The sequence below is a fragment of the Marmota marmota genome, unplaced genomic scaffold (assembly GCF_001458135.2).
Source record: "Marmota marmota marmota unplaced genomic scaffold, marMar, whole genome shotgun sequence".
In the NCBI taxonomy this organism is placed as follows: domain Eukaryota; kingdom Metazoa; phylum Chordata; class Mammalia; order Rodentia; family Sciuridae; genus Marmota; species Marmota marmota.
In genome coordinates this window covers 7,491,764-7,502,791 of record NW_026000223.1, presented here as the reverse complement: position 1 = coordinate 7,502,791, position 11,028 = coordinate 7,491,764, and the positions used below count along the sequence as shown (strand labels likewise).

Genomic DNA, 11,028 nt, shown 5'->3' with positions numbered 1-11,028 from the left:
CTTAGGTGGGCTGAAGATATAGCTCAGTGGCTGAGCATTGGCCTGCATGCAGGAAGCCCTGGGTTCCATCCCCAGCACCACCAAACAATACAAAACACTTTAGCGGAGGCACCCAAGTAGATGACAGGCTACTCTGGATATTCTGCTTGCCTTGGGAAAGTCATCTTTTCCTCTGACTCCTTAAAGGTTGGAGGTGGGAGGGTTCTTTTTTTACTTTCTCCCAGTGTTGCTCCTGGCCTATGGCAAGAATGGACACCCTGTGACAGGTCTTCCCTTCCACCCTCCACTTCGTCCCTGAGGCCTCTCCCTTAGAAACTATTGGTCGCTGCCCCTTTAAGCACGGCCACACCTCCCCCCACCCCTGAGCGCTCGCACCGAGGGAGTGGGGGTGTGGTAGTGGTGGGGGGAGGCTGACCGGTCTCATCTCTGTCAACTACGGAAGATGGCCCAGGCTGGGGGAGTCGCTCCCAGGTTCTGCTGCTCCCTCCCCTGAACCAGGGGACGGGGAGAGCCCCTCCCTCCCTCTCTCTCCTGCTCCACTCGCGACGCGGAGATGGCTCCGTGGCCTCACGGGAACGGCTCCCTGGCCTTGTGGCCAGACGCCCCCACCCTTGTACCCAACACCGCCAACACGAGTGGGCTGCCAGGGGTACCTTGGGCTGCAGCATTGGCTGGGGCGCTGTTGGCGCTGGCCACTGTGGGAGGTAACCTGTTGGTAATCGTGGCCATCGCCCGGACGCCGAGACTCCAGACCATGACCAACGTGTTCGTCACTTCGTTGGCCGCAGCCGACTTGGTGGTGGGACTCCTGGTAGTGCCGCCAGGGGCTACTTTGGCGCTGACTGGCCACTGGCCCTTGGGCGCGACTGGTTGCGAGCTATGGACCTCGGTGGACGTGCTATGCGTGACGGCCAGCATTGAAACCCTGTGCGCCTTGGCTGTGGACCGCTACCTGGCCGTGACCAACCCACTGCGTTATAGTGCACTAGTCACCAAGCGCCGTGCTGGAGCGGCCGTGGTCCTGGTGTGGGTGGTGTCCGCCGCGGTGTCCTTTGCGCCGATCATGAGCCAGTGGTGGCGCGTAGGTGCGGACGCCGAGGCGCAGCGTTGCCACTCCAATCCGCTCTGCTGTTCCTTCGCCTCCAACATGCCCTACGCGCTGCTCTCCTCCTCAGTCTCCTTTTACCTTCCGCTTCTGGTGATGCTCTTCGTCTACGCACGAGTTTTCGTGGTGGCCAAGCGCCAACTGCGCTTGCTGCGCCGGGAGCTGGGCCGCTTCCCGCCGGAGGAGTCTCCGTCGGCTCTGTCGCACTCTCGGTACTCTGTCACCTCGGGGACGTGCCCTTCGACTCAAGTGCCCTCCGGTGGCCGGCGGCCCGCGCGGCTTCTGCCTCTCCGGGAGCACCGGGCCCTGCGCACCTTGGGTCTCATCATGGGCACCTTCACTCTGTGCTGGTTGCCCTTCTTTCTAGCTAACGTGTTGCGCGCCCTAGGGGGACCCTCTCTAGTTCCTGACCCGGCTTTCCTCGCCCTTAATTGGCTAGGCTATGCCAACTCTGCCTTCAACCCACTGATCTACTGTCGTAGTCCGGACTTTCGCAGCGCTTTCCGCCGTCTTTTGTGCCGCGGCAGCGGCTGCCGTCCAGAGGAGACCCGGGCCACTGCCTCCCCAGCTCGCCATCCCTTGAGCTCTCCAGCGGCCGGGGCCAGCCCCGTGGAGTCCAGGCCATGTTCACCGCTCAACAGGTAGGTAATCAGGGCCGAGGGACAGGCAGTTTAGAGTCATTTCTGAGTTTAGGGTTTGGTAGAAGGAAATAGGTCTCTGGGAGGGGTCTCTGCCTTGAAAAAAGAGGGAGCAGAGTAGGGAACCAAAAGGGGACCAAGGTCCTTTCCTTTCTTGGATCCAACCACAAGGGCTGAAGCAAAAGAGGGGCAGGTGGTGGGTGGTTCTTCATCCTAGGATGTGCCACAGAAAAGAATAGCTGTGTTCTGAGGCCTCTCCTCCCGTGGTCGGCTCTCGTGTCGGTTTTCTAGCTCAGTTCTTTGGGCGCCCAGATTTCTGGCCATCATTATACCTGGCTCAGACTTGCATGGAAAACTAGTGGCCCTACCAACCCCTGGTCCTCAGTTGATTTCTCTCAAAGGTTTGAAGGCTATGAAGGTGAGAATGCACTTCGGATATGAAAGACAGCGCAGGAGGAACCTGTAAGTAGAAATTTGTGCCCCACCCCCTTCAAAGACTGGGCTGCAATTAGGAGATGGGATTTTTGTAACATGGTGGTCCCCCATGCTTGTGTGTAATAAAATATGTTTCCCAGGGTCCCTGTGGGGGCTATCCCTTCCCTTCAGTGCCCCATTCCCCCAGTCAGTCTTTACCCAAAATATGTTATCTCCATTTTTTCAGGGCTTCCTGAGGAGTTTTAAGAAACAATTCCGTGGATGCAGAACCTTTGGAAAGTCTCTGGGCTCTCTGTTCAGAATGAGCCCTAAGGAATGCCCCAGCTGTAGAACTACTTTCCAGAACCTGCTGACTGGGCTATGGAATGGGAAGCGGGTTCCTTAAACCAAGGGGGTTTTCACCATCTTCTCTCTCTCCGAGGGAAGTTTTCTAAACCTCCTCCCACTACTACCTCAGCAGCCAGGGTGCCAGGCTGCCTGCACCAGCTGCCCTGAGAGCAGCCCCATGGCTATGACAGGGTGCACATCACCTTGCTCACTTGTGTGTGGTGTGTGTAGGGCAAAGAGAGCACTCTAGCTCCATTCCTGCTGCTGCCCAGACCCAGAAAAACTATGGGTATTCTCTAGGTTCTGTGACCAGGCTAGAAGAGGCCAAGGTTTAGGGTTTTGTCCCTGGTTCCTGCTCTATGGTTCTCGGCACACCAATGTCTCTCACATTAGACACAGAACAAGTCTGATCTACCTCACGCAGAAGGACTTCTTCAGGGCTGGGGGGGGGGACTCCAGGGTTCATAGGAAGATGAACCATTGGAACAGATCCCTTCTTTTCCATTTAAAATCAAATTAATAAATATTACAGAATACAGCTCATCCTTTGCTCTCTTTTTCTCCCCATTTGTTTTTTTTTTCATAATCCATTTGCTCCCTTCCCTTTTACTCAGTGCTAGCTTTTGACAGAGGCAGTAAATTATAACTAATCCCTGTCCCTTTCTTCCTAATCCTCATAAAAACAAAAAACGAAAGTCTGTTTGGGTGAAGCGTGAAGCGAGTCAGCTCAAGCCTTTGACTCTCCTGCCTCCCTATGCTTTCTGAAATTCCTGGAATCCAGTTGCAAGGGAGTAGCAAAGCCGGGCCCACTGTGTCCGGGATCATACATGGGACATTGGTCACCTTCCATATTATAAACCCATGGTGGATCCATAATCTTTTATTGCCAGCAGGAACCAGTTTGGTTCAGTGCCATGTCTATGTGATGTGATGTGTGTGTGTGTGTGTGTGTGTGTGTGTCTAGATATAGCACAGTATTGTTTTTTTGTGTTGGGCAATGTCTTGGGCAATAAAAAAATATTTCCATAGCCTCTACCTTCCCACTCTATTCCTAGTCTGCAGAAATTTATGTTATTCTCTTCAAGTAAAACCAAAGTTACAATTTTGAGCCTGTTGATATCTTTTTTGTTTCTTTGTTTTTTGTTTTTGTTTTTATACCAGGGATTGAACACCGGGTGCTTTACCACTGAGCCATCCCCAGCCCTTTTTATGTTTTATTTTGAGACAGGGTCTCACCAAGTTTTGTATGGCCTCAGTTGCTGAGGCTGATCTTGAGCTTGCAATTCTCCTGCCTCAGCCTCTTGAGCCACTGGGATTACAAACATGAACCACCATGCCTGGCTCCTTACTTCAATTTTAATGAAACTTATTGGGCAGGTTTCCTATGGAAAGAAAAATTCTATGGAAATCCCTTGCTAATTTTGTGGGCTCTTATTTAGACTCCATAAACCATGGTCTGGGCTGATTCACAGGATATTCAGTAAATCATTAAATGTTTAGCATGCTTGTGACATGGTATACAGTGCATTGGCTAGGTTCAGGGGCCCTAGAGTTATAAAACTTAGATCTGTCCTCAGGATAAGCTTAGTGTATTTCCACATATGGGTGTTCTCTGTGAATTGGACCCCGTCTATGCTGTTCTCTTTTCTTCTGGAGCCCAGGTTTTATTTCTCAGGATGTTTGCATACCAAAGATGACTTTCTCCTTTCCAATGCAGAGCAGTGTGCAATCTCTGGTGTCTGAGGTATCTAAGGTTTCTTGGAAAGGACTCAACTCTTGAACTGTCTCTTGGTGGAGAAGGAAGTCTTGCTCAAGTCTGGGATAAATAAATAAATAAGAGGGCCTCCTCTACCCATCTCTGGATACCCATCCTGACATCACTGAGGAAAATCGCCCAGTCAGTCCTAGGCAGGGAGAGGATGATTTGGAGGAGGGGACTCTGGTTTATAGAATCATCCTTGAATAGCATCCAGAGCTCATACTGCTTGTGTCTTGCTCCATATGCACCCGGGTGCCAACTGTCAGCCTCCTTTGGAGTGTTTAGACTTGTACTGGGCTGTGGATTCCATCTGCAGATTGTCACCAGTGTATTTGACAGCTGGAGAGGCAGCCTCTCTGGTCATTTCTCTAGCAACTTGTGGCCAGGTGTCAGACTGAAGGAGATTTACATCCTTGGGCGGAGAGCAGGCTGCTTTTGCTAGCAGGAAGCCTGTGCATTTGAACTGTGAAGATGAACAACCATGGCTGTGAACCTAGAGATGTGAAGATTACAGACCAATGAAAACTGAAGAGCCTGTGGAGCCACTTGTCCTTCCAGAAGTCTGTTAGCAGGAGCTGGGCATGGGATGGAAATGACAGCAAAAGAGGATTGAGTTGGAGAGGGAGTGAGAAGCAAGTGGGTTTTCCAGAGGTGACCTACTAGGTGGAACCAGAGTTAGAGCAAGGAGGAGGTTGGCAGCAAACTTTCCCAGGACTCCCCCGTGGTAGATTCTTCTAAGGGATGGTGGTAAGTGTAGCCCACCATAGGCAATCACTGGGCTGTAATTATACACCAGCTTCATTCCTGAAATCTTAATAGCTTCTCCCTATAGAGACTAAAACTTTCTCTCCTCTCTTGTCTTTAGGAAGATAGTCCTTCCAGCTCTGTGAAGGCCTGGGCAAGAGCTTCACAACCTTAGCACTTGACTTCGTCCCAGGCATAAATGGTTGTGGGCGCCCCCTGATGGTGATATGAAGTATAACAGGTGAAGACTTTGCAAAGCTGGTCTGTTAACTAGACTGGCAGCCAGAATTGCAGTTTTCATAAGGCTGCAAACTATCAGAGCTGGAAGACAGCATAGAAATAATTTAGTCCAGTCTTTTGGTAATCCACTTGATAAAAATGGATGAAGAATATGAGTTCTAGAGGGGTGAATTTAGTAGCCAACATCCCTTTAGCCAGTGGAAGGCAACACTTACACTGAATTAGTGTAAGGAGCACAGAATTCAGAGCTGCAAAAACAAATAATAAATGGAGGAAGGAAAGAAACGGCCATTTAGTGAGCATCTGTTGTATGCCCAACACAGAGGTGCTCTGAAAATATCATTTATTTAATAATGATAACAAAAAAATAGAGCTGCATAGAAATCAAATAGTTTGCTGGTGCTAATTTTAACCAAAATTCATTTTCTTTTCTCTAATAATCCAGTTATGGGAAGTGAACAAGTTACTTAGCTTCTCTGACCATTTGATTGCCAGTAAATCAAATGGAGAAATGGAATTTTTGTTTGTTTGTTTGTTTTGTACTAGGGATTGAATCCAGGGTACTCTACTACCGAGCTATATCCCCAGCCCTTTTTATTTTTTTATTTTGAGATAGGGTCTGACTCAGTTGCTTAGGGCCTCACTAAGTTTCTGGAAATGACTTCAAATTTACAGTTCTCCTGCCTCAGCCTCCCGGGTCACCGAGCTTACCAATGTGCATCAATTTGCATGGCTCAAATGGAGATATTATTGCTCTACTCGGCTCATTCAGACTGATTTTGAAGACCAAATGAAATTTTGTATGTGCAAATTATTTGGAAATTGAAAGGGTTCCTCCAGAACAAAGTGGTGGAATTAAAGTTTGGAGGTAGGAGTCCTAGATCTCCTGGTTTTGGCATAGAGGTAGAGTTCCATTCATAGTAGCATCCTGGATCTTGATCCACACATTTTTGCTCACTGTGGGCATGCCCTGCCTGGTATTTCTTTCGCACCTCAGATTCATTGTGGGGAGCCACCCGTGAGCCACTTGAGTGGTACTGAGCCATGAATATTTAGGTATTTTTTTCCCTTGGGAACTATCCTGGCTTTCTCCGTGTGCATCAGATCACCCAAGGCATGAGATCTCTTGTCTTTGCTCTACTTGGGAGACAAATCTTGTAGCTCCAGAGTTGGGTGAAACCCTTTGGGAACTGGACAGTTCACCTCTTACCTTATTTGGCAAAGAACATTCCATGAAAAACCTTTGATGTTCCCCCATATAAAAAAAACAAACGTGGGTGCCATTCCTCTTTTTCTAGTGTGGAAGCTCGATCCCTGAGATGGCTAGCTGTCCCACCTCAGCTTTTTAAAAATTACTTTCTGTGTCCTGTGGGTTTTTTCGCTGCCTTGTCTTTCTTAGCCTTTATTTCACAGCCAGCCACTCCACGAAAAGGAACCCCAATTCTGTCATTTGTGTGGGACGTGGGTGAGAACTCATATCCTTGGTTTCATAACCCTGTCGCTAATCATTCACACCCTTGGCTCTGTTTCCATGTTCAGACTCTGGACTGGCCTGAGCCTAGTATTTTGACCCTGATTTGGATCATCCCATCACCCCAATGCAGCATTGACAATGAGATACATTTCAAGGATGGGTAGAAAGTTGAGAGTAGAGGGCACTCACTGCTAGATGTCAGAATCTTATGGTCCAGCCAGTGTGGCGGCACATACCTAAAATCCCAGTGGCACTGGAGGCTGAGGCAGGAGGATTGCAGGTTTGGTGCCAGCCTCGCAATTTTAGCAAGGCCCTAAGCAACTTAGTGAGATCCTGTCTCAAAATAAAAAAATTAAAAGGTCTGGGGATGTGGCTCAGTGTTTAAGCACCCTTGGGTTCAATCCCTGGGGAAAAAGAGATCTTACAGTCTGCTTTAGTAGGGATTCATGAGCTTGGGCTCCAAGGAAGCAGAAAGGAGAGAGAAGGTATATAAATTTGAGAGGCTGCTGATAACAAATTTAGTTTTTTTTCCCTTGGGAACTATCCTTGGGAATAGACATTTATTCTTTCACAGTTCTGGAGACTGGCAGGGCATGGTCCTTCTGAAAGCTCTAAGTGGAAACCTTCCTTGCCTCTCTAGCTTCTGGTGGTTGCCAGCCACCCTTGGTATTATTTGGCTTGTAGATATGTCACTGGAACTTCTGCCTCTGTCTTCACATGACCTTCTTCACGTGTCTGTGTCCAAATTTCTTTTATAAGGACATCAGTCATTGCGTCAGAGCCCAATCTAATGCAATAGGACCTCATTTAAAAAATATTTTTTAGTTGTAGTTGGACACAATATTTGTTTATTTTTATGATGCTGAGGATTGAACCTAGAGCCTTGCTTGTGCCAGGCGAGCACTCTATCACTGAGCCACAACCCCATCCCCAAGTTTAACCTCATTTTAATTTGATTACATCTGCAAAGATCCCTTTTCCAAATAAGGATACAGTTATAAGTTCTAGGGTTAAGATTTCAACATGTTTTTCAGGAGGACACAATTCAATCACCAACAGAGAGTGTGATAGGGAAGGGGGATCCCTGTTACTCTTGGCCTTTCTACCCTCATCCTATACCTGATGCATCAAACCCATATTGAAGCCTTTGTTTTTTTTATTGATGTGTTATAATTATACATCATGGTGGGATTCGTTATGCCATATTCACACATGCATGTAACATAATTTGATCAATCTCATTCCCTGTACCTTCCCTTTCCTTCCTCACTCCCTCCCCTGAACCGTTTGCTCTACTCTGCTGATTTCCCTTCTATTATTTTTATTTTAATTAGTGCATTTAATATATTAATTTATATAATGAATTATATTATGTATAGAAATTATATACCACATGTGTATATAAATATATTTATCGTTCATTGTGATATATTCATACATAGAGAGCATAATTTGGTACATTTCATTCCTCAGTCATTCCTCATCTCTTCCTTTCTCCCTCCCTCTTGATCTCCTTCCTCTGCTCAGTTGGTCTTCTGAAGCTCGGTTTTATCCTATCATCAGCTAGAAGGGTAGTGGGGGTGCCATCCATGCCTAGATTTAATTTCTGGGCCTTTTTGCCCACCTCCTGGGTTTTGCTTTGAGAAGTCACTGATGGAAGTCAGACCTTTAGTTTCGTAGCATCCTGTGAGCAGATGCTGCTATCCGTTCTCCATCCCTCCCTTCTTCCTTTAGTAATGGTAACCCTAAGCTTTATCAGGAAACATGGCCTTGAAGCTAAGAATCCTTTGAGCTCACTTGTAGAGAGCTGTGGCTAGGTGACCAAGTTCTAGCCAATGGAAGTATGCGATTTGCAGACCTGCGATTAAAGGGAAAGGGTATGTCCTCCATGTCCTTTGCTCATCTTACCTCTGGCTGGAAGGCAGGTGTGATGGTGAGATGGTCATGAGATGGCAACCATGTGTTGTAGATGACAGAAGAACTAGATGGAAGGAGCCTGGGTGTCCAGTAGTGTGGAGCCCCTATTTTAGTTCCTGCACTGTTTGTGTGTAAGATCCTTAAAGAAAACTTGTTCAGGTCACAGTTGTTTTAGCCTTATTTATTTATATTCAGTAGCTGACCCAAACAGATGCATCAGTGAGGGAATGGTAAAGTAGGCTATTCCTTCTTCTGAGAGGTACATGGACATCTCCCCAGGTTCTGTGAGGAGTGTAGCTTGTGTTAGTCTAACCATAAAACTGCCTGTGCAGTACCTCTTAGGGCACCTCTGATCTATGGGAACTGGCATCTTTGTAGAGTGTAAGTTCTTGTTGTACCTAATGCCACCAAGTCTGTCTCCTTGGCACTGATCCCTACGGGGATAATTATCAGTGAGTTTATCAGTTTCCCAAGGCTGCCAAAACAAATCACCGTAACCTTGCTGATTAAAATGACAGAAATAAATTCCCCCATAGCTCTGGAGGCCAGCAGTCAGGAATCAAGATGTGGGCAGGGCTGGTTCCTTCTGAAGACTCTGAGGGAGAATCTCTCCCGTGCCTCTCTCCTTGCTTCTGGGGACTTGAGCACTCCTTGGCAGTCCTGGCTTACAGACATATCACTCCATATCCCTATATTCTTGTGTCTTCTTCTTTCTGTCTTTTATAAAGATACATGTTAGTAGATTTGGGACCCATCCTAATTCAGGATGATCTCATCTCAAAACTCTTCCCTTAACTACATTTACAAAGACCATTCTTTAATATAAGGTCACATTCTGAGATTTTAGGTAGGCCTATCTTTTTGGGGTGGCACTATCTAACTTACTCCCGTGAGAACCTGTGAGCCCTTTAAGTGATATTTTTGATCTCAAAAAATTATCATCCACTGCAATCACTTTTCAAGGAAGGGATGTTCTCTCCAGAAGCTCTTGGAATCTGTGGCAGGCAGAAACCTGCCTGAGATAAATCCCAAAGGCCCATGTTCTATATACTCTTTTCCCATTGAATGTGGGTGGACCTATAAATTACTTCTAGCTCATAGAATATAATGAAGGTTCCAAGAATCTGCTCCTGCAATTATGTTGTTATAAGGCATAAAGGAAGGACTTTTTAAGATGTAATTAAGGTCCCTAGTCAATTGACTTAGTAAAGAGAGAGATGATTCTGGGTGAGCCTAATCAGGCCGGCCATTTAAAAGACAACTGAGAGGTCAAAGACTGAAGAAGTCAGAGACTCTTGCTGGCCTCAAGGAAGGTAGCTACCATGAGTTCTACAAAGTTAGGGAAATAGGTTCTGCCAGAAACCACGGGAGCTTAGAAAAAGATCTTGAACCTTGGGTGAGACCATAGCCTTACCCAACATCTTGACTGCATTCTGTCATCCAGCTAACCCATACTTGGGCTCCTGACACAAGGAAACTGTAAAGTTAATAAATTTGTGTTCTTCTCAGCTGCCACGTGTGTGGTGCTTTATTACACACAATAGAAAATGAATACAGACTCACTGCACAATTCCGCTGGAGGCTGCTCTTTCCGGCACTTCTTCTCTGGCAGTGTTTTTAAAGGTTTCCCATCAGAACCCCAAACACAACAGGAAGGTCCCCCTGCTGCGATCTAATGTTCCCTAGCCATCCTTTGCTCCTGAGAGAATGACCAGCCTTCCCGTAATTCCTTAGCCCCACATACATCTTAAGAAGTTTAGGAGCTAGAGGTCCAAAACCCAAAAGGGAGGAAGGATGGGTCACTTCTTCCCAGAGAAGAAAGAACTGGGCTTGGGACAGCTTCGCACCTGCTCGGTGCAGATCTCTGGTTTCTCTTCTCATTGTGGGATCACGTGAGCAAGCCCTTCCTCCTAGGGCCTCCCCAAGGATCAATTCTGAATCTAATAGATGTTAGAACACTCTCCCAGACCTGCTGGGAGAATGAGGGAAGTACAGGAAACTGTTTTTCCATAGGAGAAATTCCTACCTTTTGGGGGAGGGGAAACACACAGGGCTGTGGGTGAACTTCACTGCTCTACACCCTAGAGACTCAGAGCTTGGGGCTGCAGGTGTTGCTCAGTGGTAGAGCCCATGCCTAGCAGGCGTGAGGCCCTGGGTTCTGTCCCCTTCAGTACAAAAACAAACACATTCACAAACAAACAAAACCAAAACCCTCAGCATTTACCCCTAAGCCACTCTTAAGACCATCTCCTTGGTTAGTCATAGGGTAGGATTGCTGGCTATCTGGTATTGACTTTGAGTCTCTTGTTAGAGCTTCTGATCTTACACCAGAACCATTTTTAAAGCCTTGCCCATGCTTCTCTTTAACATTTTTGCAAGTTGCTATAAT

At 47.1% G+C, this 11,028-nt stretch overlaps 1 protein-coding gene across 1 annotated transcript; it reads left to right on the top strand.

Moving 5' to 3' along the window:
* Positions 1-405: 405 nt before the first annotated feature.
* Positions 406-3,613, top strand: Adrb3 (adrenoceptor beta 3). The gene is made up of 3 exons (XM_015501231.2): positions 406-1,746; positions 2,145-2,205; positions 2,405-3,613. Exons 1-2 carry the CDS (start codon positions 554-556, stop codon positions 2,182-2,184), a joined length of 1,233 nt encoding a protein of 410 aa, XP_015356717.2. The 5' UTR covers positions 406-553; the 3' UTR covers positions 2,185-2,205; positions 2,405-3,613.
* Positions 3,614-11,028: the final 7,415 nt, after the last annotated feature.